Genomic DNA, 25,331 nt, shown 5'->3' on the forward strand with positions numbered 1-25,331 from the left:
TAAAGCCTGGTGGCACAGAAGTCCCCAGGGGCAGCTGGTATTACGCAAAGAACTGTGAATTGGGAGTAAGGAGATTTCTGCTCCATTCCTGAGTGATTCAGTAAAAAATCTGGTGCATGGATGATTTCAACAAGCATTTGCATGCCAAGAGGCGTTTTTTCTAATAAGCGAAGAAACAGACCCAGAAGTATGATGACTTCCACCAAAACAGTTATTGGAGACCCTGGGAAGAGAATCCAGCTCTGTGAGTGTGAAACCCTACCAGGCTGCCCACCATGTGCATGTGGGGATTTGGTTTCCAAGGGTTTTAGGAAGGGTCTTCTGTCATTCTCACCCTCCCTCCAAAAACAGTGCAATGAAAGGAAGCTTCCAGAATATTTTTTCTAGTAAATTTGTATGGTGATTGGGAGTGAGGTCATCTTGAACTATCAACAAGCAATTCATTGTCATTAAAGGATTTAGCAAACACTAGCTTCAGTGGGATGGATCCTGGAGGAAAGGAACCAGGCAAAGGCACTTGATCAGGGGACCCCCAAGACACTCCTCAGTCTTGATTACTTGACCCTGATGCCTACTTCACTCTGTCCCTTATCTGGGACAACTAATATTATTTCCGTAGGTGACTGCCTCCTTTCCAGGGTATTTAATGATGTTTAATTTCCCTGTGGCACCTTAGATTTGAGTGAGAAATTGAAAGACTTGCAAACAACTTTGAAAGGTGGCTGCTTTGCTCTAGATACTATTTGTGCTACGTTAATTTAATACACTAATCAGAGCTCTAATGAATTCTGTGATCTGCTAAGGTTATGTTAGTGAAGAATGGTATTAAAATTGGACTGATTTCATTTCCCAGGAGAGACTATTTGGAGATGAGGTTAAGGAGAAGTAAAAAAATACCAAAATGTGGTTGTGTAATCTGTTTCTACTTTCCTTTCTTTCCTAAGTGGCTACTCTCCCTGCTGAAGGTTGTTCTCTCTACCTCTCCCCTCCCCCCCAGTGTCCCTTCAGTCCCTGCCCCCCCCCCCCCCCCCGCCTCTCTCCTTTTCAATGGAAGCCTCTCTTGCCTTCCTTCTATAGTGTAATGTTTTTGTGTTATATTTTTGCTGCTGGAGGGAAGTACTCTTGGGATGGTAATGTCTGAGAATCAGAATTTCAGAGCATTTATTAATTTAATTCCATTTTTGGTTCTGCTTCATTCTAACAAAGCACCGTCTTGTCTTGTAGGCATTTGATTCCATTTTGAAGGACCAGATCAAGCTTTTTCTGGGCTTGGGGCCACATTTTATAGCAAGATTCCTTTTGGGTTTGAATGGTTTGGTGCTTAAGCATGAGCCATTAAAAGCTTACTTCCAGAACAAAACTGGGAACACAATTTGTTCCATTTTACTTTCTCTGGCGTGCTTGATTTTTTTGAGGGTTAGAGTTAGGAGATAGGACCAACTAGGAAAGTCCTTGAAGTGGGAGAAAGGCTGGGGGTTGGCAGGCATGCATTTCAGCCTGAGTGGTTAGCAGCATTTGGCCATGAGGAGGAAGCCTCTAAAAATAACTGGTGAGCAGCCTTCACAGGCAGGTCCAATTTCAGCTCTAGAGGCCCTGGCTGCTTGGGGGTTGGCTAGTCTGGAGCTGGAGTAGGGGAAGACATGTGGCCTCTTCCATATCTGCTGAGAGCACTTTGATTTTTTTTCTTTAGTATATATTATTCATGGATTGAAGAAATCACAATGACTGAGGATAAAGGTATATTTCTGTTGTTTGGGTTAAAAGTGGTTTTGGATCCAGCTGACAGCTTTGCGTTTTATTTTCAGTTGTGCTCTGTTACCACATTTTTGGCTAAGTGCTTTGACCCAGTCTTGTTTTTTTAATTTTGAATGCCCAGAGACACTGACTTTCACAGTAGTTGAAATTGTCATGGAATAATCTGTAATCTGAATATGTTTTGGTGTCTTAACACTGTTTTTTAGTTTATTTTACTAACAGAGATTGCATTTTACAAACGTCAAATAAAAGTACTAGGAGTCTTGTAAGTTAATTGCAGTAAGAGAATTGTATGTATTCCTAGATCATATAAAATGATAGGAAATTTAAGAGATATACAAATCCAGTCTTACATTAATGAGCAGACTTAGCTGGTTCAAGCAAAGACCATATATGGAAACTGACCTAATTTTTTTGGGAAACATAATAAATGCCAAGAAAAGATAGTATAATCTTATTTTTTAAACTGAATCATTAATCTTCAGCTGTACTTTAATGGCGTGTTGAATTTACTTTGATTGTACGTTTGTTTTCGTCCAGATTGTTAGTCACTTATTTTTAGTTCGTTAAAAGTAGACTGCACTCACTCATTCTGTTGACAGTTTAAGTAAGGAAAGAGCAATACATGTTTGAAGAGTGCTCCTAACCCTCAGCATTCTAAGCAGTGACTGAAAGGATTGTGCTGTGGGGATAGAGAATGGGAGCACCTCCATGCGGAGTAGATTTGAGTAGTGAACTGGTTGGAAGGGGACGCTTGACTAGGCTGATAAAGAGCTTCATAGAACCTTGAGGAATATGAGTATATATCTGACTCTTAGTTCTGTTGGAAGATGTTTCTCTCCTTCTCCCTGCATCATGTACTCTACGTCATTAGGTGAAATCAGCTGTTACTTCTGGCCCACTTTGAACAGTCAGTCCTTAGTTCCCAAAGGATTATATTTTGTAGGCCTGGCAAAATAATATTTGATGAATTACTTTACAGGTTCTGTGGTTTCTTTAAACAAATAGACTTTATGAATAAATATGAAGTGCCAGCATAGTGCTAACTAAAATTTGTCAACAGTTAATTGTAATTCAGTTACTGGTAGGCCAGCTAAGTACTTGACAGCTGTTTCTGGAGCTGGGCACATTTCCTGTTTTCTTTTCCTCAACCAAATAAATAGAATGACCTGTTGTCGCCAGTCCGGTCTCCATTTTTGGAGGGTCTTCATTTTGGACTGTTGGGACTGTATGCTTGGTCATTTCTAGGAGCATTTTCTGACTTGCGAGTCTGGTGCTTTCGATGAGACCGTATGGAAAAATGAATCATACCATTCTAGCCATGTTTCTGACACCCCTCACTCACTGTAATTTGAACATGGAGCAAAGGAATGGACTGAAAGATTCTTGGGTTAATGCTGATCTTAGAAATTAGGGGCAACTAGTAGATATTTTTCCAGAATTCCTTTGGAACAAAGTACTGGTTTCAGGTTTGCTTAGGGAGTTCCGAGCCTTCTTGAAGGGTTTGTCTTACTGTGCTTTCTTCAGTTTAATTGGAAACTGATCTGTCCCTTGGGACTAGGCATACCACATTCACAGAGGGACACATCAAGAGTGTGTATTTTTACTGTTGTTAAAAAAGTACTCCCAAATATGGTGTCTTGAGGAGGACTCCCTTCTGTAATTTGGTGGGTTTTTTTGTTCCTTTATGGGATTAATAACAGTAATAAGGTTAAGAATTCACACTAATAAATAACAGTAATGTCTTTTATTTGACATTGTAAAGGGATGGATAAAATATTGGTAATAATTTAATAATCTAGCTAGGTAATATTTACCTTTGTTTTAAAAAAAAAGATTTTTTTTTTATTTGAAAGGCAGAGTTACAGAGAGGCAGAAGGAGAGAGAGAGAGAGAGAGAGAGAAAGAGAGAGAAAGAGGTCCTCCATCTGATGGTTCACTCTCCAGATAGCCACATTGGCTGGAGCTGTGCCGATCCGAAGCCAGGAGCCAGGAGCTCCCTCTGGGTCTCCCATGTGGGTGCAGGGGCCCAAGGACTTAAGCTGTCTTCCACTGCTTTCCCAGGCCATAGCAGAGAGCTGGATCAGAAGTATAACAGCCAGGATTCGAACCAGCGCCCATCCGGGATGCTGGCAAAGTAGGTGGTGGCTTTACCTGCTACGCCACAGTGCCGGCCCAACATTTACTTTTTAAAGTGATTACTCCATTTAATCAAAAATGATTTTTGGATAAAAGTCTAAGATGGGTTATACCATTCCTGCATTCTCAGGTTAAAATAGTATTTTAGGAGACAGTAAGTGGCCACCAAGCCTCTGTCCTGTGGGCACTGCCTCACCACTTGGCTTTCTGATTTTGTGCTGCTCTTGCTGTGGTCACCATGTCCTGCATAGGCCTTCCCTCTGCTGCAGCTTGCTGCTTCCACATATTTGAGTTAGGTTGTCTCTCAAGTCTATTCTGTAGTTTTGCACAGCAGGTTAAGAAACTTGATTGAAGGTCTAAGAAGCATGTCTAAAATTGAGGTATATGAGGCGAAGGTTAGCTCTACCACATGTGTGGCTTTTTCTTGCCTCTCCCTTCTAGTCCCCCTCTCTGTTTTAGTGCATGTACAAGGGGTTCAAAACTTCATGGCAAGTCCCATCTCAATACTACTTTCCACAAACTTTTTGCTGCCCACTCGTGTTTACATAATTTCTTTTGAAAAATCTTTTGTCTACTTTTTTTTTACATTTGGTGTTCCAGGTCAATAATGTAATGAGTTTCACTGATTTAACTGGGACAAAAGGTGCTTCACTTTTGAGAATCTCAGAAATTTTCCTTTCTCACTTCTAGTTTAAGAGAAACAAAGAATTGAACCTTGAGTTCAAGTTATAATTTTGTTTTATTAGCTTTTTCAGAATAGATTTGTTTAAATAGTATCTTGAGTGTACTCCTCCTGCTGTATACATTTTGAAACCTTATTTGGATAAACAATATATCGTGCCTGGTACACAGATGCTGAATAAAGATGGCCATGTGCTGCAGAGATGTCTCAGTTAATAAGGGATTGCATAGTGGAAGGTGGTCCCACACGATTACATTGCCTAGTGCTGTCATAGCCATCTGAGCTTGTGAGGGTACATTCAGTATTGTTTGAACAACAGTGACATTAGCTAAAAACATTTCTCAGAATGTGTCCCCATGGTTAAGTGACGCATGACTTTTATGTGCAGTGAATAAAAGGACGAACTACTTATCTAGGCTTGTGATTTTCCACTTAATGAGGAACAGTACAAGAGACTAGTGTTAATTACAGAATGTCTGAGAGGAGGTAGGGACCCAGTTTGACTGTAGTCCTAGCATTCATTTTAAATAGAAATTTGGATTTGATCCTCAGGCAGCAAGTAGACAAGGGGGTGGACATTCTTAGTACTTAACTATTATAGTTCCATATTTGGAAGTCAGTGAATATTTTCAAAGGCAGTTTTATATTTAGTATTCTATGCATATCCATATATGTGTGTGTATATATATATATGTTATATAGATATAAGGTTTTTCAAAATACATTCTTAGAAAAAATATCTTCATGTTTTTAGAAGTTTAATAAATGAAACACACAGCTCTACTCCTGAATCTGGAATGCCTTTGCGTCCACAGAGCTACTTTTATCTTTTTTTTTTTTTTCTTATTTTAGCAGTGGCTTATTCTGTTTAGTTCCTTTTATAATTTATGTGCTTAAGACGCATAAAAATACTGGAAGTGATTAAACTCCCCCACCCCCAACATTGCAGAAATTTTTATCCAGTCTCTCCCTACTGTGTAACATTTGGTCACTGAAACAGTGAAACCCATTTTATTTGATATAATAAACAATAATGTAATCTGTGCCTAAGAAGTATATTTTAATGTACATATTATGTTTTTCTATAGCCAGTATTTGGAAGACTCTCTCTTTTTTTTTTTTTTAAGATTTATTTGTTTATTTTAAAAGTTAGAATTCTAGAGAAAGAGGGAGAGGCACAGACACAGACACAGATGGCTGCAATGGCCAGGGGCTGAACCAAGCCCAAAGCCAGGAGCCAGGAGCTTCATCTGGTCTCCCACATTGGGGGGGGGGGGGGCGTGGGGCAAGCACTTGGGCCATCTTCCTGTGTTTTTCCTGGGCCATTAACAGAGAGCTGCATGGGAACTAGAGCAGCCAGGACTCTAACTGATGCCCAAATGGGATCCTGGCATTGCTGGCCCCAAAAGGAAGACACTTATATAGATCATATTATAAATGAAGTACATTATTTGGTAAATATATTCCTGTGGATTTACCATATGATTATTCAGAAATCTGGCCCCTTTCCCGGGTCTCTTAACACTAGAAAAAGGAATTTCTTTTGAAGATGGAAACTTGTCTTTTTTAGTCGTTTTTCTATAGATTTGGATGTAGGTGTGTAAATCTATAAGCTTGAGTATGCATACATGCACATACACAAACACACTTATATTGATTTAATTTGTATGGCCCCCTTTGAAAAACTGATTTTGTGGTGGGTTTTAAAAATGTAGGTACACTGTGTAATAAGAATTTTGGTTTTTCTGTCAGAGGGATATATTGGCAGTATTTTCTTGACTTGAACTGCTGAAAATTATCACTGGTGTTTTATAGCTAGAATTGCATTAGAAGTCAGAAGGCAGATGCTGGATGAGAGCAAGTGGGGCTTTTTTTTTTTAAAATTTTATTTAATGAACATAAATTTCCAAAGTACAGCTTATGGATTACAATAGCTCCCCCCCCCCCATAACTTCCCTCCCACCCACAACATTCCCCTCTCCCACTCCCTCTCCTCTTCCATTCACATCAAGATTAATTTTCAATTATCTTTATATACAGAAGATCAATTTAGCATATATTAAGTAAAGATTTCAACAGTTTGCACCCACACAGAAACACAAAGTGTAAAATACTATTTGAGTACTAGTTATAGCATTAATTAAACACCTAAGAATAATTGTGTATTAATTACAGAGTTCAACCAGTAGTTTTAAGTAGAACATAAAAAATACTAAAAGGGTAAAGTATTAAGTTCTTTTTGTTTGTTTGTTATATAGTTATTATTATTTTTTATTTAATAAATGTGAATTTACAAAGTGCAACTTTTGTATTGTTGTGGCTTCCCCCCCCCCCCAACCTCCCTCCCTCCTGTGGCCCTCCCCTCTCCCTCTCCCATCCCGCCCTTCATCGAGTTTCATTTTCAATTACCTTCATATACTGAAGATCAACTTAGTATATACTAAGCAAGGATTTCAACAGGCTGCACTCACACAACTGCACAAGGTATAGGGTATTGTTCGACTAGTAGTGTTTTTAAGTTTCATTGTAAAACACATTAAGGACAGAGATCCTACGTGGGGAGCATGTACCCAGTGACTCCCGTTGTTGATTTAACAATTGGCACTCTTATTTACGACATTTACGACGTCAGCAATCACCCGAGACTCTTGCTATGAGCTGTCTAAGCTATGGAAGCTCCTTGAGTTCACCTACTCTGAACTTGTTTAGTCAAGGCCGTGTCACAGTGGAGGTTCCTTCCTCCCTTCAGAGAAAGGCGCCTCTCTCCTTGATGGCCTGTTCCTTCTGCTGGGGTCTTGTTCACCAGGATCTTTCATTTAGATTGTTTTTTGCCACCGTGCCATGGCTTTCCATGCCTGTGAGAGTGAGTGGGGCTTTTGAAACCTTGCCAGCTGGCCCACTCAGTATGGCTGAAGGAACTCAGGACCAGGTAGGTCAGGGCTTGTGCTGGTGACTTGGGGTGAATCCCAGCATCTTCCCTCTGTAAAACTCATGATTATTCCTGTCCTCACCCACAGAGGTTCTCAGCCAGGCACTGCCCTTCTCAGGGACACGTGGAACCATTTGGGGGTGTTTTTTCATCATCTCTAGGAGTACTTGCCTTAAGGTCCAGGGGGAACCAGGGGTGCCAGATGTCCTGCAGTGGGAGTAACAGTTGCGTAACATCCAGAAATGCCTTCTGCAGAAACAGGGGCACAATGCTGCCAGGAGCGCTTGTGGCAAAGCGCGTGAATGTGTTTTAAAGAGGTCCGGCTGGCTACGTGGGTGCAGGCGTCTCCTGCTTTTCTATCTGGTTGCTGAAACGTTTTCTTAGGTGCCATTTCCTGATATGGCATATACTTTTTACTTATCAACTTACTATATTTCCTCTTTAAGAGAGTTAAATATTGTGGTCTTCTCTTTTAAGGACAGTGTTGACTAATTTTTTATGACTCTCACTTGACCTCTGTCGTTTTATTTTTGGCGCTCAGGAGAATGTTTCCAGAAGAATAGAGGGCGTGTTAAAGCATCTCAAGTGTAATAGGGGACACTTGGTGGTTGGCAGGTTACAAAGCTGTTTTCTGTGTTGAGACTACTTGTGAAGGCACTCGTGGACCCTGCACGGGAGCGAGACTGTGCATGTTGATGTGTTGTTCCTGTGCTCCTTGTCCCTGCTCTCCACTTCCTGTAGTTTTCTTCTTTCTTCCCACTCCATAAGAACATGTTTTCTTTCGTGAGAGTTCACATGGCACTTAAAATCCTATAGGAATTAGCATGCATAAAGGATTTGGCTACCTTTTTATATAATTTCATTAAGCTGATGTGTTCTGAACTTTGAAGGAGGTTTTATTCAAGGAGTTTTGATAAGGAATGTAGAACTAAGGAATATGCATATTTTTTTCAACACTTTTTTTTAATATTCACTGGTTAGCCTTTAGTAGTTCATATCTTCTATTACTTCAGAATTAGGGTTTTGTTTAGTTTTGAGTCTAAGCAGAAATGTTCCTGTTTCCAGAATTCTTACTTTGTATAATACGTTTTGAGAATTTCAGTGAAAACTTTTTGGAATGACTTACCATTATCAGTACTATCAGATAACTGGAGACATAATTTATTCAGAAAAACGTTGTGCAAAAATGTATTCTCTTCTTTATAGTGACATTTTACATTTATGTTATTTCTAAACAGAGCCAAAGCATGGACACAGGAATGGGAGGAAAGGAGGACTTTCGGGAAGCTCATTTTTCACATGGTTTATGGTCATCGCATTGCTGGGAGTCTGGACATCAGTAGCTGTCGTTTGGTTTGAACTTGTTGATTATGAGGAAGTGCTAGGTAAGAATTGTGATGTGACTTCTCTGTTGAATTTGTAAGAGGGTAAGTGACATCCTTAGTAAACTTAAACATTTGTGGTCACTTTTCATACTGTTAATTTCTGGAGCCTTTCAGTGGTTCTCAGTAGGGTAAGAACGAAAGGGAATGTGAACAGTGTTACCTTGGAGTACTTGAACTTTGTACATGACCTGTAATATGTATTTTTAAAAAGATACTTTATATTGTATGTATATGAAACAGAGAAGTTTGTAACAAGCACCATTCATTCTCACTGCATGTAGCACTATGTAATTTCTATTCAATTTTGTTATTTTATAAATTTTTAAATTACTTGGTCATGAGCCACTGAATTTATTTAAGAACCCACTAATGGATCATAACCACACAATTTGTAAAACCCTTCCTTAGGGGTTTCAAAGTACACCCCTTGGTGTCTGTTGCAGTGTGTGTGTGGGTGTATGTAAGTGTGTGTGTGGTGGTGTTGATATGGGTTGTATGGGTGTGACATATACATGTATAAGTGCTGGGATATGGGTATGTGTACATGTATCTGTGTGAATGTGACTGTGTGTCTATGTAGATGCTAGGGTATGTGTGTTTGTATAGGTGCTGGGATGAATGTGAGTAGAAGATGTGAGTCTGTGTGTATGTGAGTGTGTGATTTGTATGGTGTTCTGAAGAAGTTGCCATGCAATTTCTGATAGCTTTACCCTTTCTCCTTTCTCTTTCCCCATAATCACTGTAGTTTTTTTAATTTGTTACATTAACGGTTCTTTATAATTTTTGGAGACACATCCCACTTTTTTTCCTCACTTAACCAAATATCTTTTCTTAAAATGAAGTTAAAATTCATATAACATGAAATTCAGTTTTGTAAATATTTGAAAATGTCCAGTTTCATTTATTTGGTGTATTTATCATTAGGGAAACCATCATCCCTCTTAATTCCAGAATATTTCTATTACCGGTTTCCCTGAAACACCCAGTTCTTTATCTCCTTGCCTCTCCTGGCAAACATTTCTCTAGCTGTAGTTTTGCCTATCCTGGAAGTTCTATATGATTGGAGTCATACATGTGTGACTTTTTTGTCTGCTCTTTTTTTTTTTTTTTTTTGCAAAATAAAGCATAAGGCTGAGTGTGACATCCCATAGTGTGGATGTGCTGTCAGATTGCTGTCTTTTTCTGCCTGTTGTAAATAACAGTCTTCATCTTTAGTAATCCAGTGAACGGTGTGGACCCCTCACTAGAAAAGACGCCCACTTTCCTACATGGACTGTATTGTACAGAAGACCCACTCCCTTCCCTCCGACCTCCTGTGCCTCTGCTTTTCTGGCAAATTACAGTTGTCTTTCTGGGGGCCAGGAGGCAAGAATGAAAAAAACACATTCACATGTTACCTGTCTTTCGTTGAAGTTTTTTTTTTTAATCACTTTAAGGAGAGTGTCTCTGGATAGACTCAGACTAACAGAGGAAGACTTCTAGTTTGGAGACAAACCTCTGAACAATTCTGTGCTTTTGTTGGCTTATCATGAAACATTGTAAGGGAATGCAAGTTAAAGAACAGAAGAGATTTAAGACATTTTTACCTTTAAACGCAAGTAATAATTTTCATGTTTTTACATGCATGCAGCCAAAGCAAAGGACTTCCGTTATAACTTGTCAGAGGTACTTCAAGGTAGGCCATTGGAGATGTATTTTAAGTCTGTTTGTGTGGGTCTCTGAATCAGGGGTGGGGAACCTTTTTTATGCCAAGAGCCATTTGGATATTTATAACATCATTTGCAGGCTATACAGAATTATAGACTTAAAAACTAGTCTGCTATTGATTTGTTGAATTTCAAGACCTGTCTGCAGCTGCTTTAGCAGGGCCAGGCCAAGTGATTTTTCAGGCCTTATAAGGCCAGCGGTTCCTCACCCTTGCAAAGTCTTCCTCCCTTTTCCACTAATTTAGTCATCATTTGCATCAGAAAATGTTAAGTGGTAAGAACAATTTCTCCTGTGTGTCAGGAAGTGATTGTATTTTCCATCTGCTCAGTGTTATTTGAATGCAATTCTGTGGACATCTTTGACCTACAGACCAGCACTTTTCATTTCTTTAGCAGCACAAATGATAATGCCCTTACTTCTCCATTAATATTACCATTTTTAATGTGTGTGTGCTTTCTAAGTCAGACTTCTCTATAGCAAGTTCACTATATACCTAAGTATAGCTGGGGCTTTGGGAAGGTAAAATCGGTCCTAGGTACTCCATACCAAAATTTCTGCCTGCCCTTACGCAATCTTAATGTACTTTATATTAAAGCAGTGGAAACAGAATTTAATGCTGTAGATATTTGTGAATGCTGTTTAAAATGTTCCTGTACATTGTGTTTCCTCATAGTCATTGTCCAATGATGAATTAGCAACTTGATTTTAGAATGCTTTTTTCAGTATTGAATGTAGGTGACTCATTTGAAATGCAAAACACAACAGCTTTCCTGCTGACAAAGCAGGAGAGCCTCCAAATACTTAGGAGCAGTTCTTGAGGAGCCAGGTCTTGGTGCGCTGTCTTCACAGCAGAGCTGTTTGAGCCTTCTTACCCCCTTAGTAATAGATGGCCGGTGCTAATTAAAATTCTAAGTAGGATAACCATAAGTTTTCCTTTGTAATTTTGGGAAGCCTGCAGTTTTATATACTTTATTTCCAGAATGATGACTTTATATTTTTTAGGGTTAATTCAAGATAATCATTTCTGTTGTAAGTTATTACTTTGAAAAGTAAAATTTACTTCCCTGTTGTTTTTAGCACTTAATATTCTGTTCATTTATTACATTTAATTTTTTTTTTTTTTTGACAGGCAGAGTGGACAGTGAGAGAGAGAGACAGAGAGAAAGGTCTTTCTTTACCGTTGGTTCACCCTCCAATGGTCACTATGGCCAGTGTGCTGCGGCTGGCACACCTCGCTGATCCGAAGGCAGGAGCCAGGTACTCCTCCTGGTCTCCCATGTGGGTGCAGGGCCCAAGGATTTGGGCCATCCTCCACTGCACTCCCGGGCCACAGCAGAGAGCTGGCCTGGAAGAGGGGCAACCGGGACAGAATCCGGTGCCCCAACCGGGACTAGAACCCGGTGTGCCGGCCCCGCAGGCAGAGGATTAGCCTAGTGAGCCGCGGCGCCGGCCTACATTTAATCTTTATTTGAGACTTGGTTGGTTGTTCTGTATGCTTAAATATTGATAGTGTAATGAAGTCTCATACTGCAATACATAAAACTTCATGTTAGAAATGTGTTGGCCAGTGCCATGGCTCAGTAAGCTAATCCTCCGCCTGCGGCACCGGCACACCAGGTTCTAGTCCCGGTTGGGGCGCCGGATTCTGTCCCGGTTGCCCCTCTTCCAGTCCAGTTCTTTGCTGTAGCCCGGTAGGAAAGTGGAGGATGGCCCAAGTGCTTGGGCCCTGCACCCGCAAGGGAGACCAGGAGGAAGCACCTGGCTCCTGGCTTCGGATCAACGTGGTGTGCCATCCACAGCGACCATTGGGGGGTGAAGCAACGGACAAGCAAGACCTTTCTCTCTGTCTCTCTTTCTCACTATTCACTCTGCCTGTCCAAAAAAAAAAAAAAAAAAAAAAGAAAAAAGAAATGTGTCAATATTATTTCTCATGTGTGTTAAAAACTTTACCAAAAATATCTTTAGTAGTATAATAAGAAGCTATTCTGAAATAAATAGACCAGGGTATTGTTAAACCTTTAAGGACAATATCATCTCAGTTATATTTCTTAGAATTTGTTAGGTGACTATTTCCTGAATAGTTAAGTGAATTTCTATCATTTTTAGGTGGTACTCTTTTGCAGGACTAGAGAACTAAGTGTTACTTTGGTAACGTTTATGTCTGATGGACAGTACTGCAATAATGATAATACCTTCTTAAATCTGTGTTTTCTTGATATGTCCATCATTTCTCTCCATTTGTAGGAAAACTAGGAGTCTATGACGCTGATGGTGATGGAGATTTTGACGTGGATGATGCCAAAGCTTTATTAGGCAAGTACACATCTTTTTTGTTAGTGGTGGTAAAAACTGGAAACAAAACAATGATTTTGCTTTAATAATATTTATGTTAATTGTATTCATTTTTCAAAAGTGCTTACTAGAAACAATAGTGCTAATTTTAATCTGTAACTTTTAGCTAATATAACTGGGGAGATGTGTATTTCTCCTCATTAATCAGCATCATTTCCTTTGCTTTAGCATAACATGTATTAAAACAATATCAGAGTCTTAGAAAAACAGTGGTCATGGCGTGATATTAAATACAAAGCTTGGTAGAATAATAACACAATTCTTGGTAGGCATACTGTTTTGAATATTATGGTTATGAAAGAATGGGCAGATCTGCCACATCTGCCGCCAGCTAAATTTTCAGATTAATTTCACTTCCTTTTAAGACAGTAAATTCTATATATGAAAAAAGAATTTCAGTTTTGATTAAACATAAGAACTTATTAATTTTACCTCAGTTTATGTGGCTTTTTTATGACCAGGTAGTGGGAATCAGTGTTTGCTACTTGACAGTGGAAACTTACTATAAAATTTCCACAAAATTTTTGTACTATCCTAACCTTAATGAAAGTTTCTATGTAATTCTGTCATAATGCATCTAAATTTGAGTTTCTATAAAAATATTAAATCCTCAAATGACTATAATCCCAGCATGTTAAGGAAATAAATTATTTGCAACCTAATGTATCAAGATGATTGTTAATTTGCTTGTTTATAAATGATTACTCCATTAATTACTTTAAATGATTAGTTCTGAATAGTGAAGCTTTTTATTTTATTTTACTTTATTTTTTGTTAGATTTATTTATTTATTTGAAAGTCATAGTTACACAGAGAGAAGGAGAGGCAGAGAGAGAGAAAAAGAGAGAGAGAGAGAGAGAGGTCTTGCATCTGCTGGTTCACTCCCCACTTGGCCGAAACGGCCAGAGTTGTACTGATCCGAAGCCAGGAGCTTCTTCCAGGTCTCCCATGTGGGTGCAGGGTCCCAAAGACTTGGGCCATTCTCTACTACTTTCCCAGGCCATAGCAGAGAGCTGGATCAGAAGTGGAGCAGCCGGAACTTGAGCCGGCACCCATATGGGATGCCAGCACTGCAGTCGGCGGCTATGCCACAGTGCAGGCCCCAAAGCTTTTTATTTTAAAGATAACTTCATGTGGGCCTAGCTTCTCTCATATTTAGAAATGTCCAATGTATTTTATTAATATTTTTTCTTAAAACCTACTATCAAGTCTTATTAGTTAGGAAATATCAACTATTAACACTTACAACATTGTGTTTCTTATAGAAAATACACTGATTTCTATAACAAACTATTATATTAATAAATTTTTGGTGTATTTTAGGTTTCAAAAGATTATTCCCGTTAATTAGCCATTCCCCTTAACTAGCCATTAAGAAGTTAACTAATTGTAACATGAAAATTGCTATTTGTGGGAAGACCCATGTTAGCTAGGCAAATTGTAACCTTCTTTTTTTGTAAGAAGTGTTGTCTTGGAGGTAGGACCTGCTTTGGTGAATCTCGGGGTAATTTTGGCAATCTAATAATTGTTACCCAAAGAAAGGCAAGGCCAAGATACAGAAACTGTTTTACTGTATACATGTACTACATGCACAGTTGGCTTGTGGCTTTTGTAAAGATAAAACAAACCAAAGGTGAACTGTGAAACTCACTTATCACTTCTACCCTTGTTTCTACCCTGTTTGAATTCTCTGCATGAATTGCAGCCTTAACTTGAATGTTACGATGTTCTTTTCTGGTGTGTGAGATTGCTGGAAGTTAGCTGTGCTTCTGCTGCTGGTGAAATTGTTGGGAATGCATAGACTTTAACAGGTGTGTATATTCAGGGAGAGACTATGGGAGGAGGAAATGTTGGGTCTTAGTCCACCCGTACAAGGATGGACTGGGTCCGAGGAAAGGTAAGTGCGACCGCTCGCCCGTTCCCCAGCCTCCTGGTCCCGGAGACAATCAGACGCAGCGGGGAGCCAAGTCTAGCAAGGACTCAGTCACCTTTTGTATAATAATACCTTTTATAACACAAAACTGCAGAGTCATTGGGGCAGGGCTAAGGACCAACCAATCACTTAAAAAATCACCTTATGGGGGGATTTCTATAGGACTAGCCCTATGTCTATACACTTGTTACTAGTTTTGTTACCTCCCTTGTTGTTGCGCAGCCAATTAGTTTTAGTGGTAAACAACTTTGGATTCCGCCCATCTTACTTCCTCTGGGCGCCATCTTACTTGGCTCCGCGCGGCTTCGTTCCGCGCAGCTCGGGCGGGGGCACCCTGGAGCAGCTGCGCATGCGGAGCCCCCGGGCCGGGCCTGGCCTGGCCTGGCCGCGCTCATGCCCCACAGATTCCCCCTTTTTGTTTTAGCACGCGATCCCTGTCTTAGGTTGCCCCCAGCCGTCCTTGCCCTTACCCGTCATTGGTAACCCAGGCAGCTTGGCCATGAGCCCTGTCTTAGGTTGGTACAGGACGCTGGGTGCTTTACCCGTCTTGGGGTGTCGCGTGACTTGTAATTACGGAGTGGGGTGAGCTTTCTCCACCGCCTGTCTTAGGTTGTTCCGGTCCATCCGGAATCTTACCCGTCATTGGCAATGTGGAGAGCACCGGGGGCGCTTCCCCAGTTCAGGGGATCATAGCCCTCTGTGGCTAGCGGCCTCTGGTAATGAACCTCAACCTGTCTTACCCTTGTTGCCTCTATGCGCTGTTGTATAAACTGTATAAGCCTATTCATTATGCATGGGCCAATAGCAAGGATTAAAAGCAGGGCAAGAAGCAGTCCAAGAAGAGAGCAGAGGTAGGGAAAGAGTCCATTAAGGCTCGTCCAAAAGAGGCTTTTTTGGAGTTCTCTTCGTCTTTTTCAGGTCCTCCTGAAGTGTTTTGATGATCTCGTTTGGGTCATCGAATCCCCCGTCACTGGGCTGGGCACTTCTTGTCAGGATCACAGTGAAGAGTAGTGTCCACATTATCGCCTGCCTTTCGATTTCGATCTCCATCCATTTCTGGAAGAGGAAAGACAAGGGGATCTCCCTCAGGGGCAAACTGCTCCCTGGGTGGGTTGTTACTTGCCTCGGGCATAGGCCTGATATTTTTGGCCAGTATTTAAATTGGAGTTAACTCCCCTATGGGGAACACGCAGCCAAATCCTCTTCCCAACTGAATCAGTGGGTCAGGCCCTCTCCAGAGTCGAGTGAGAGGGTCTCTCCATCTAACGAGCATCTGTGGTTTAGGGCTTAAATGTCCCCAATGTTTTTGGAACCTTGACTCCCTTGACCCTTTTGAAAAATTTAAAATATTGATGGTGAACAAGGCCTTATGTAACTGTAGATGGGGGGTAGCCGCTCCCCCTTTTTGTTTTAATAACTGTTTTTTGAGGCATTGATGGTTTTTTTCCACCATAGCCTGTTCCTGTGGGTTGTGAGGAATTTTAGTAGAGTGTTGAATCATTTTACGTCTTGGCAGCACTTTTAAACATCCCAATTGGTTATTATCTCTGTAAGATGAGAGATATATCTTTTGATATCTCCAGGGGCCCTTTTGGAGATACCAAAAGTTTAGAGAATTTAGAACTTTGATTTTTAGAAAGTTTGTTAAAGGTGCCAAGAGAACTTAGAGTATCTGGTTAGAATAGAATTTTTTAACATTCTGAAATGATAACCCTTCATTAGACAGGATGATCTTAACACTTTTAGAGCAGATCTAATCATAAAGGTATTTAGCAATGCTTTTCATCAATTTACACAATACATTACCTTGACAGAACATGAATTTTATGTTTTTTGTTATTGAATAAACCAGAAATAAACACCTTGAACATAAGAGTTAGTATACAAAATGATTACATGACTTAGAACTACTTAACAGAGCTAAAAAGAGCTTACATGACCTAACTTTAGAAATGGCAGAGTAACCCATTAAGCAGACACTGTTAAAAAGAGACACTATAGTTTTTGCAAAAGCAGATCTGTAAAGGAAACAAGTTTAAAGCATAAAAACTTATAAGACCACCTTAGCTGGAAAGCAAAAACATGAATACAACATAGGTCTGACATCATTTACAATATTTTAATACACTGCATAATTTGAATAGGCTCAAACAGTTGTTACTTTAACAAATTTAGAGTCCCATCCTTTGAGAGTTCCAGGGATCCTACTGGAAGTCCCAAAGTTGTTAGACTCCATTTGAGAATTTAAACTGTCAGAGAGTCAAACCACTCATCCAAAAACCAGTACGTATAACCTGAGTATTTTAACCAAGGCTGTGGGGTAGATCTGATCAGAGTTAGGTAATCACTCAAACATTAAAGACAGACAAATCCAATAAAACACGAAACCTTCAAGACACGTGCAAACTCTTAGACAAGTTAACTACAGCAGCACAGAAAAGAGCTGGTCATCAGCATGGGAGCCCATTGCTTAGGACAGGGAAACACATCTGAAACAAAGCGGCAGGGAATGAGAGACTTCCGTAGTGCTGGAGAAAAAGTCTTATTAACTGCAAATAAAGACTCATTAGGTTGGAAAAGGTTAATGGATTGAGGTTTTTGTTCTTTTAGGTAAGGCCAGTGGTAGCCAAAGGCATTTTTTCTTCCCCCTCTTAGTGAGGACAGCATTGAATTGTAAATGGAGAGGAAAAAAGCAGTCCAAGGACTAGTCTCCCTAGAGTATCTAGCTGTGGCCTGCACGGGTGCAACAGGCTACACTGACTGGAAGAGAGTGCAGAGAAAGGCCGTGGTCCCCCATTTACAGGGAAGACTGTGCACGTCGGGGCCTAGTAGGACTGGCTGTGGGGTTGAGTAGGCACGCTGTTTACAAGATGGCGGCGGGCGATTCAAGGGAGGGGAATAACCATAAAGGGGTGGCCACATGGGCGGAATTGGAGGCGCAGTGCGTTGAGGGGTTGCCGCCACACCTGAAAGTTTCACCTTAGTTTTAACTGCCTCTGGGGATTTATGAGCCTCCCTCAGGCCAGCGCAGGCCTTCAGATGATTAGCATTCATTTCTTCCCAAACAAGCATTTTAACAAACTGATCCCGAAGGTCCCCAGCTGGCAACTTACGACGGAGACTGTGTTCGACCCTAGCTACAAAATCTGGCAATGACTCTCTTGGCTTTTGTCGCACCCCTGCGATGGGAGATTCGGTGGGCCCCTCATCCAGCTTGTACCAAGCATTAAGTCCTGCCTGCCTCACTTGTTCACGGTACGGAGCAGGCAGCGCAGCTTGCTGGACCCCCGTAGAGAATCCTTCCCCCGTCCCAGCCAGCATAGCATATGTAATAGGGATAGCTGGCTGGGCTGCTCGGTTAGCTTCGGCTCTCACCCGGCACTCCTCCTTAAAGAAGGCGCACCACTTTATGAACTGGGAACTCGTGAGGACTGCCTTGGCCACGTCCAGCCAGTCCTTGGGGACACATGGGTGATAGGCTATATCTTGTAGCAATGTTTGTGCCCAGGGTGAGTTTGGACCATCCTCTGCTACTGCCTTGCGGAGTTCTTTGAGGTCCTTGGCCTCCCACGGGTACCATTCCAAGGGCCTATTACCCCCCGGAGCTAAATTAACAGGGTAGGCCTGAGGCGGCGAGTTCCCAGGCCCAGAGTTCAATTCCTTACACTGCTTTATGTCCACTGGACAAGCTTTCGCATAGGTTACCTCCCCAAGCCCCTGTCTTTCAGTGGAGGGCTGGCCATTGGGATTTAGGTCACACAGGTCCCTCTGTGGGGCCACACAGAATGACGCTCCCTCCTCGCTCCCAGGCGCGTATGGCGGGGGCCTGGACTCCTCCGAAATGTAGGCAGGGAGGGGAAATTTTACTTTTGTTCTAACCTCCACTGTCTGTGTTTCCTCATCTTTCCTACTGTCGATATCTTCCTCTGTCTCTTCTGTATCCCAGACTGCCTTAAAAATAGAATTACCCATAATAAAGGTTTCACTTACCCTGAGAGACCGCTTAGCCTCGGCCGAAAAGTAACTGTTCACGCCCCACGTTGGGCGCCAGATGTTGGGTCTTAGTCCACCCGTACAAGGATGGACTGGGTCCGAGGAAAGGTAAGTGCGACCGCTCGCCCGTTCCCCAGCCTCCTGGTCCCGGAGACAATCAGACGCAGCGGGGAGCCAAGTCTAGCAAGGACTCAGTCACCTTTTGTATAATAATACCTTTTATAACACAAAACTGCAGAGTCATTGGGGCAGGGCTAAGGACCAACCAATCACTTAAAAAATCACCTTATGGGGGGATTTCTATAGGACTAGCCCTATGTCTATACACTTGTTACTAGTTTTGTTACCTCCCTTGTTGTTGCGCAGCCAATTAGTTTTAGTGGTAAACAACTTTGGATTCCGCCCATCTTACTTCCTCTGGGCGCCATCTTACTTGGCTCCGCGCGGCTTCGTTCCGCGCAGCTCGGGCGGGGGCACCCTGGAGCAGCTGCGCATGCGGAGCCCCCGGGCCGGGCCTGGCCTGGCCTGGCCGCGCTCATGCCCCACAAGGAAACACAGTGAACATATATCCAAAAGAAGCCAGGTGTCCTGGGTACATTCTTACTGGAGAGGCAGCTAAAAAGTTAAGGTTGAACCCTAAGGATTTGGGCTTTGCATTAAGGGACAAGGAGTCCAAGTGGAAGAAGGAAGATAGAACAGAAATTTGTGGAGAGCTTGGCATAATAACTATCATAATAGTTGAGAGACGCTGAACTTTTGTGTTTGCCATTTATTTCCTACTTTTTTTCTAGATTCTTAAATCTGCGTATGTGTAAATATTACCAATGTTAGGAAAAGGACACATTCATATTTACAGATTTATTTTGCATTTTAAAGCTTTGCTTTTTTTGCAGAATATAAAAAAGAATTAAATATATATGAATAATTCAGAATCTGTAGCTATGATTACTTTTATCATTTCTGGCCTAGGCCCTTCTGAATATATACTTAAGCCTGTTCTTTTTTATATAGCTTCATACTTTGTAACCAAATTATCCAAAATAAAAATATCTTTGCTCTTAGTTTAGATTATTGAGAACTACATTGCTTGGAAATGTTTTCTTTAAAAACTTGTTTTCCAAATGAAATCAACAGGAAAGTGATCCAGGGACTGAATGTTGAGAGTGACATCATCTTAGAATAACACCACCTAAGGATTGTATGGTGGTCTTTTTGTTCCATGACTAGCACCTGGCTGGCACCATGTATCAGGTATGGGTGGAACACACAAGGGAGCCAGCCCACCATTCCTAGACCCCTGCTGATTGTTCACAGACTGGACAGATGTGTAAGCAAGCCAAAGGAAGGAAAGGACTGGAACCTGCCCAGCCAAACTGACACGTTGCTGCTTGGTGGGATCACCTCTTAGTTGGTGTGAAGGAAATTTCATATATAGAATGTTGTCTTTTTCACTTTGGAATAGCACATTTGTTTTAGGAATGACAGGGAGGTTGGATAGTTGGGTTATAGTTTTGTTCTAGTTTTTTGCACACTTGTCACACAGAAGGGTGGATAAGTTTTACCTTTTCTATTCAGTGCTTGGAAATGATTATATGGGAAGATGGAGAAAAGTAAAAATATTTGTACAAAATATGCAGCCATATGTTTTAAAGCAGAAAGAAGAAGCAGTTATTTCCAGAGACTTGTGTAGAAATATGGATTTCTGTTTGTAGCATTTGTTACCTGTTTAATTCAGTGAAAAATTTTTAAAATAGCTTAAATAACAGGTGCAATGTGTGTTCCCCCACATCCTCCAAGTGGTCTGTTGATTAACAGAGAAAAGAATTCACTGGAACCTTTAAAACAAAGTAGCTGCCCTATCATTATGTCTTCAGTGCTGGTAGATAAGCAGCATGGAGATGTTGAGCGTTGTGAAAAGCCTGGATGGCTGAAGTAGGTGGTTGTAGTTGGAGAAGCTTTGTCTTGACATTTCTCACAACTAGAACTCCTACCCTGTTTTTCTTCCTCAAAATGAGGAAATACTGCTATATATATTCAGAGACTTTTGATACCTGCTGGAGCCAGTTGACCTACCAGTTCCTCATAAGAACAATAACAAATAAGAACCAATAAAGACAACATATACTTTGATTTCTTTGTATCATGGGGTCCTGTTTTGGGGCCAGTACTTAAAAATAAAAAATAACTTTTTAGTAGAAGCTTATTTCATGGACTGATGCAGGGAGAAATTTGGAATGTTCCTATTACAAATGCAGTAATGCTAATGCTTTGATCAAATTCCTTATCAGTAGGATGAGTGAATTATTATTAATAGCTGGCTCTTATTGTTCAGAATTACAGGACCATGAGTCAATTGCAAGAGTGTTATAGAGCCAATACATGTAATGTTAAAATTCAAGTGTTAAAACTATTGGAGTTTCATCATTTCAGTGCATCTATACCCATCTGTGGATGCTATAAACAGTAATTTTGATACTGAATCTGGAGTGTTGTAAGTTAACTTCAGGTCCTAGGTGGAAAAGTTTGAGGAAGGTGAGCATCTCTACTTTCAATGACGACTGTTTATGTACATATTTGTATAATCAACTCTCGATAATAAGTGGGTGGTAGTTGAGCAAATCTGGAGCTTGTCAGAAGTGTATGTCTATTTTCTCTGACACTGCTTTTATTCAGTCTTTCCATGACAGTCAATTGATTCTCCCATTTACTGTCTATTGATTTGGGCTGATAGAATTTTGTCAGATTTTCCACTACAAATTTTCTAATGCAAGAAAGACAAAGATGCTTGGTCAGAGGTGGCCTCCCTTTGCTACACATGATTGAGAGTTGATTGTGAGGTGTGCATCTTCATTGATTCCTTTGTTTTCCCAGTTACCTTCTCTGTAAACCTCTGTGACTGTGATGCACATCTTGTTGAGATCACCCTTCCGCAATCTCCTTTTTCAGCCTAACTGCTCTCCTTATTTTCTCTTTCTCTCTTCCTTTATTCTTATGTAGGCCTGACCAAAGATGGCAGTAATGAAAATATTGATTCTCTTGAGGAAGTCCTTAATATTTTAGCAGAGGAAAGTTCAGATTGGTTTTATGGTTTCCTCTCATTTCTCTATGATATAATGACTCCTTTTGAAATGCTAGAAGAAGATGAAGAAGAAAGCGAAACTGCAGATGGTGTTGATGGTACGTCACAGAATGAAGGGGTTCAGGGCAAGACTTGTGTCATTCTGGATTTACATAACCAGTAACTTTGATGCAGGGACCGAAGTCGTGGCTTATGAAAACCCGAAGCAGTTTCTTTTTTCATTTCTTTCCTTTGCTTATGCAAAGCGTAATGTGCAGTACGACGATGTGAATGCACAATAAAACCTAGCCTTGCTCTGTATGGCTACTAGCTAGTTCCTTGCTCAGCTGCCCCCAATTTTAGTGAAGAAAGTGGGATTCCTCATTCTTGCAGTCATCTACAAAGTGCATTGAAAATGATGTTCTTGGGAGAATAATTGATTTCTGTGTTATTTTATTTCTACTTATGTATTCACTGAACTAAGTTTGGAAACTTAATAGTAACAAACTGTGTTGTGATTAACCCTTAATGCTTGTCTTTCTAACACATTAATAGGGATGATTCTAATGGACCTAATTATAAAAATATTTCTGGCATGATTCAACACTTAAATGATTTTCTGTTGATCCTTAACATATTTGTGTAAAATGGTGTTCTTTTAAAAAATGATATTTTTTTATTTGTGATCGTTCTTAGGTTAACTGACTTATCAGATAGGTACATACAAGTTTCAGTGTAAAAATCTGTATTAATGGTGCTTTTGAAATAATTTTAAAACAACCCCTTGTTTTTGCCTTATATGTAGTTAAGTGACTGACTATATTCAGATATAGGATGTCTGAATATTTCTGTTTATGAAAGCAAAATTCATTTCTTATTTTATTTCCAAATATACATCCAGAGAAAGTACTTTGTATTTTTTTTTAAGTTGAAATATACAAGAGGGAAAATGTGAATATGTATCTTAAATAATGTTGTATATATATTAAAATTATTGATCCTAAATAACTGTCTTTTTCTATTTTTTTCTTTCATTAACATTACTAATTTTGGCTTAGGCACATATATGTGATTTTTAGATTTATAAATTGAGTTTATTAAAGGGAAAATCATTTTTTATACAATAAATTTTTCCCACTAAAAAACCTTACAAACCACAAACATCTTTTAATCAATTTCTATAAAGTGAGTTTCAGGAGGGGCAAAAGCAATTGTATTATCTAAGTATGAAATTCATTTCTTAAAATGAGTTTTTACCCATTTCTCCCTCAAGCAAAGAAAGCTCTTTCAGCTAGAGAAGGCTAGGACCTGAGACTCTCCTTCAGTTTCTGTTACTCTTTGATGGAATGGTATTTCATGTTTTCAGAGAGCTTATGACTTGAAAATGTGTTTAAACATAGTGGTGTCTTGTTTTCCCTATTTATCTAAATGGCTTTCTTGCTTTCAGTAACTAGATTGTTCATCCATTTGCTCTGAGGGGACTATGACAGATTTTTTTTTTCCCCCTTTGTCATCAGTGACTCTTATAGGCTATCAAAAGGACAGCTAAAAAGTTAAATTCTGAAATCTATACACAGAGCACACATCCCTTCTGCCCACCATTTTCATGTGTCAGCAAACATGAGCCAGTGTGTCCAGTTTCTTTTTAGAAAAATATTATTAATTATTATTACATTCTGTGGGTACTTTTAGATACAACTGCACATGTTATACATTGTGCATCTTTGGAAGCTTAAATGGTTATTAAAACTTGTCCTTATTATTCAGGACAGGGATTTCATTCTGTTAATGTTTCTAGCAGGCAGAAACTTTTGATTTTCAAATATTAAAGTACTTCAACTAAGCGATCATTTAGTAGAAGGTTCTGCCACAATTGCATATCATTTAACAGTGTTCTTTCTGGAAGTTTGTCAGTATTTATTGTGTTTCCCCAGTGAATTTGAGTAGGGTACAATGTCAGAATTCATTAAGTTTCAGTTCAAAACTGATTATGTCCTCCTTGATGAAGTTCACTTAGCCAGGTGTCTGAGGTGTATTTTTTAAAGCAGTCTTCTTTGTTAATGTGTTACTACTACTAACTCCAAAAGATGTTTGAGCAGTTTATGAGAAGTAAATAATTAAATTTGTGTGTTAAAAATGTTTGGAATCATTAATTTCTCATCAGCCATTTTTTTGGTCATGTTACTAATGCATGTTTTATGTACAGAAATTAATTATGCTGTATTTTTTTAAGTGAGAAACAAGGATATGAAGTAATCATTTGACATTTATTTTGTACCACTTTTCTTAAGCCCATTTGCAAAGCCTCTGATGAAGGGAAAATACAGATAGCTGACGAACCCCTGACTTCTGTGACTTCCTTCAACTCATGCCTAAGGCTGTGTGTGTGTGTGTGTGTGTGTGGTGAGAGAGAGAGAGAGAGAAAGCAAATAAAGTTGTTTGCAAGACTGTGATATAAATGATCTTGAAGCTGATCTACTTTGCTTAAGCTTTACTGGTTATATATAATTCTTAATTTTCTAAAGGTTTATTTTGTAGTTGCTTGTTTCACATGATAAATGTATACCTATCTCTTGTCATTTAAACCTGAGAATTTACCTAAAAAGGCAAACTTGTATTCTGCACATTGACATGTTTATTTATAGTTACAAAATTTTAAGTCCTGCTGTATTTATGCTGTGCTTTTTAAGTTTTTCACAACCAGGGAACCTCAGTGGGCCATGTGGCGTATTGAGAGGCAGTGTGGTTTCTTCACAGTTGCAGTTTTTGCTTCTGCAGATGGCTGCTGTTTGTTCCATGGGACAGGCCTGAGTTCTTGCAAAACAAAGCAGTGGCATCCTGGAGGGAGATTGCTTTCCTGCATTATTGCTTTGTCACTGGTTTTCCTGGGGGCATGCTTTGTGGGTTGTAGGTCAGTTGGAGAAGAGTCTTTGAGGTGCTGCTCCTGCCAATTCTCTTGGCCTGGCTGTCAGCCCCAGGTCCTGTAGATGTCCAGGACTTGACAGACTAGTGGAATCCTTGGTGGTCCTACTTGTTCCTCTTGTACTTGCTTTTTTTGTCTGCAAGTGACCTGTCTGTCTAATAAAGTGGTATCCAGACATGGAAGAAAAACTTTTTCTGCTTGAATTCTGGTTTGTTTTTTATTTACAGTTAGCTCAAGCAAAGTGCTTCCTTCTGCAGCTTACTATTTGTAACTTTAGTGAATTATCAGAAGCAGGTACATGCTTAGCCAGTTCATCACATGGCAACTACAACTTTTGGGGCATGATACTCAATGATGTTTTTCAAATATGGCTTTCAGCTAGCTACTTAAGTCCATGAAACATACAAGAAGTTTTCTGTGATCAGAGTTGAGGGGTCTTCTTCAGTCGCAGTGCATCTTTGGGGCACTTGGTAATT

General features: G+C 40.0%; 1 protein-coding gene across 5 annotated transcripts in view; it reads left to right on the forward strand.

Annotated features, from left to right (window-relative positions):
* The window catches only part of ASPH (aspartate beta-hydroxylase), a 237,495-nt gene that overhangs the window by 32,798 nt on the left and 179,366 nt on the right, over positions 1–25,331 (forward strand). For 3 of the 5 annotated variants that reach the window (XM_062188446.1, XM_062188443.1, XM_062188444.1), the window contains exons 2-3: positions 8,743–8,889; positions 12,841–12,909. In XM_062188446.1, coding sequence (XP_062044430.1) covers positions 8,743–8,889; positions 12,841–12,909 — 216 coding nt within the window. Of the gene's footprint in view, positions 1–1,634; positions 1,738–8,742; positions 8,890–12,840; positions 12,910–25,331 lie in introns of those variants that run through there. The other 2 variants (XM_062188448.1, XM_062188447.1) reach the window with 2 other exon arrangements.

Source organism: Lepus europaeus, chromosome 4 (genome assembly GCF_033115175.1).
Source record: "Lepus europaeus isolate LE1 chromosome 4, mLepTim1.pri, whole genome shotgun sequence".
NCBI classification, from domain to species: Eukaryota; Metazoa; Chordata; class Mammalia; order Lagomorpha; family Leporidae; genus Lepus; species Lepus europaeus.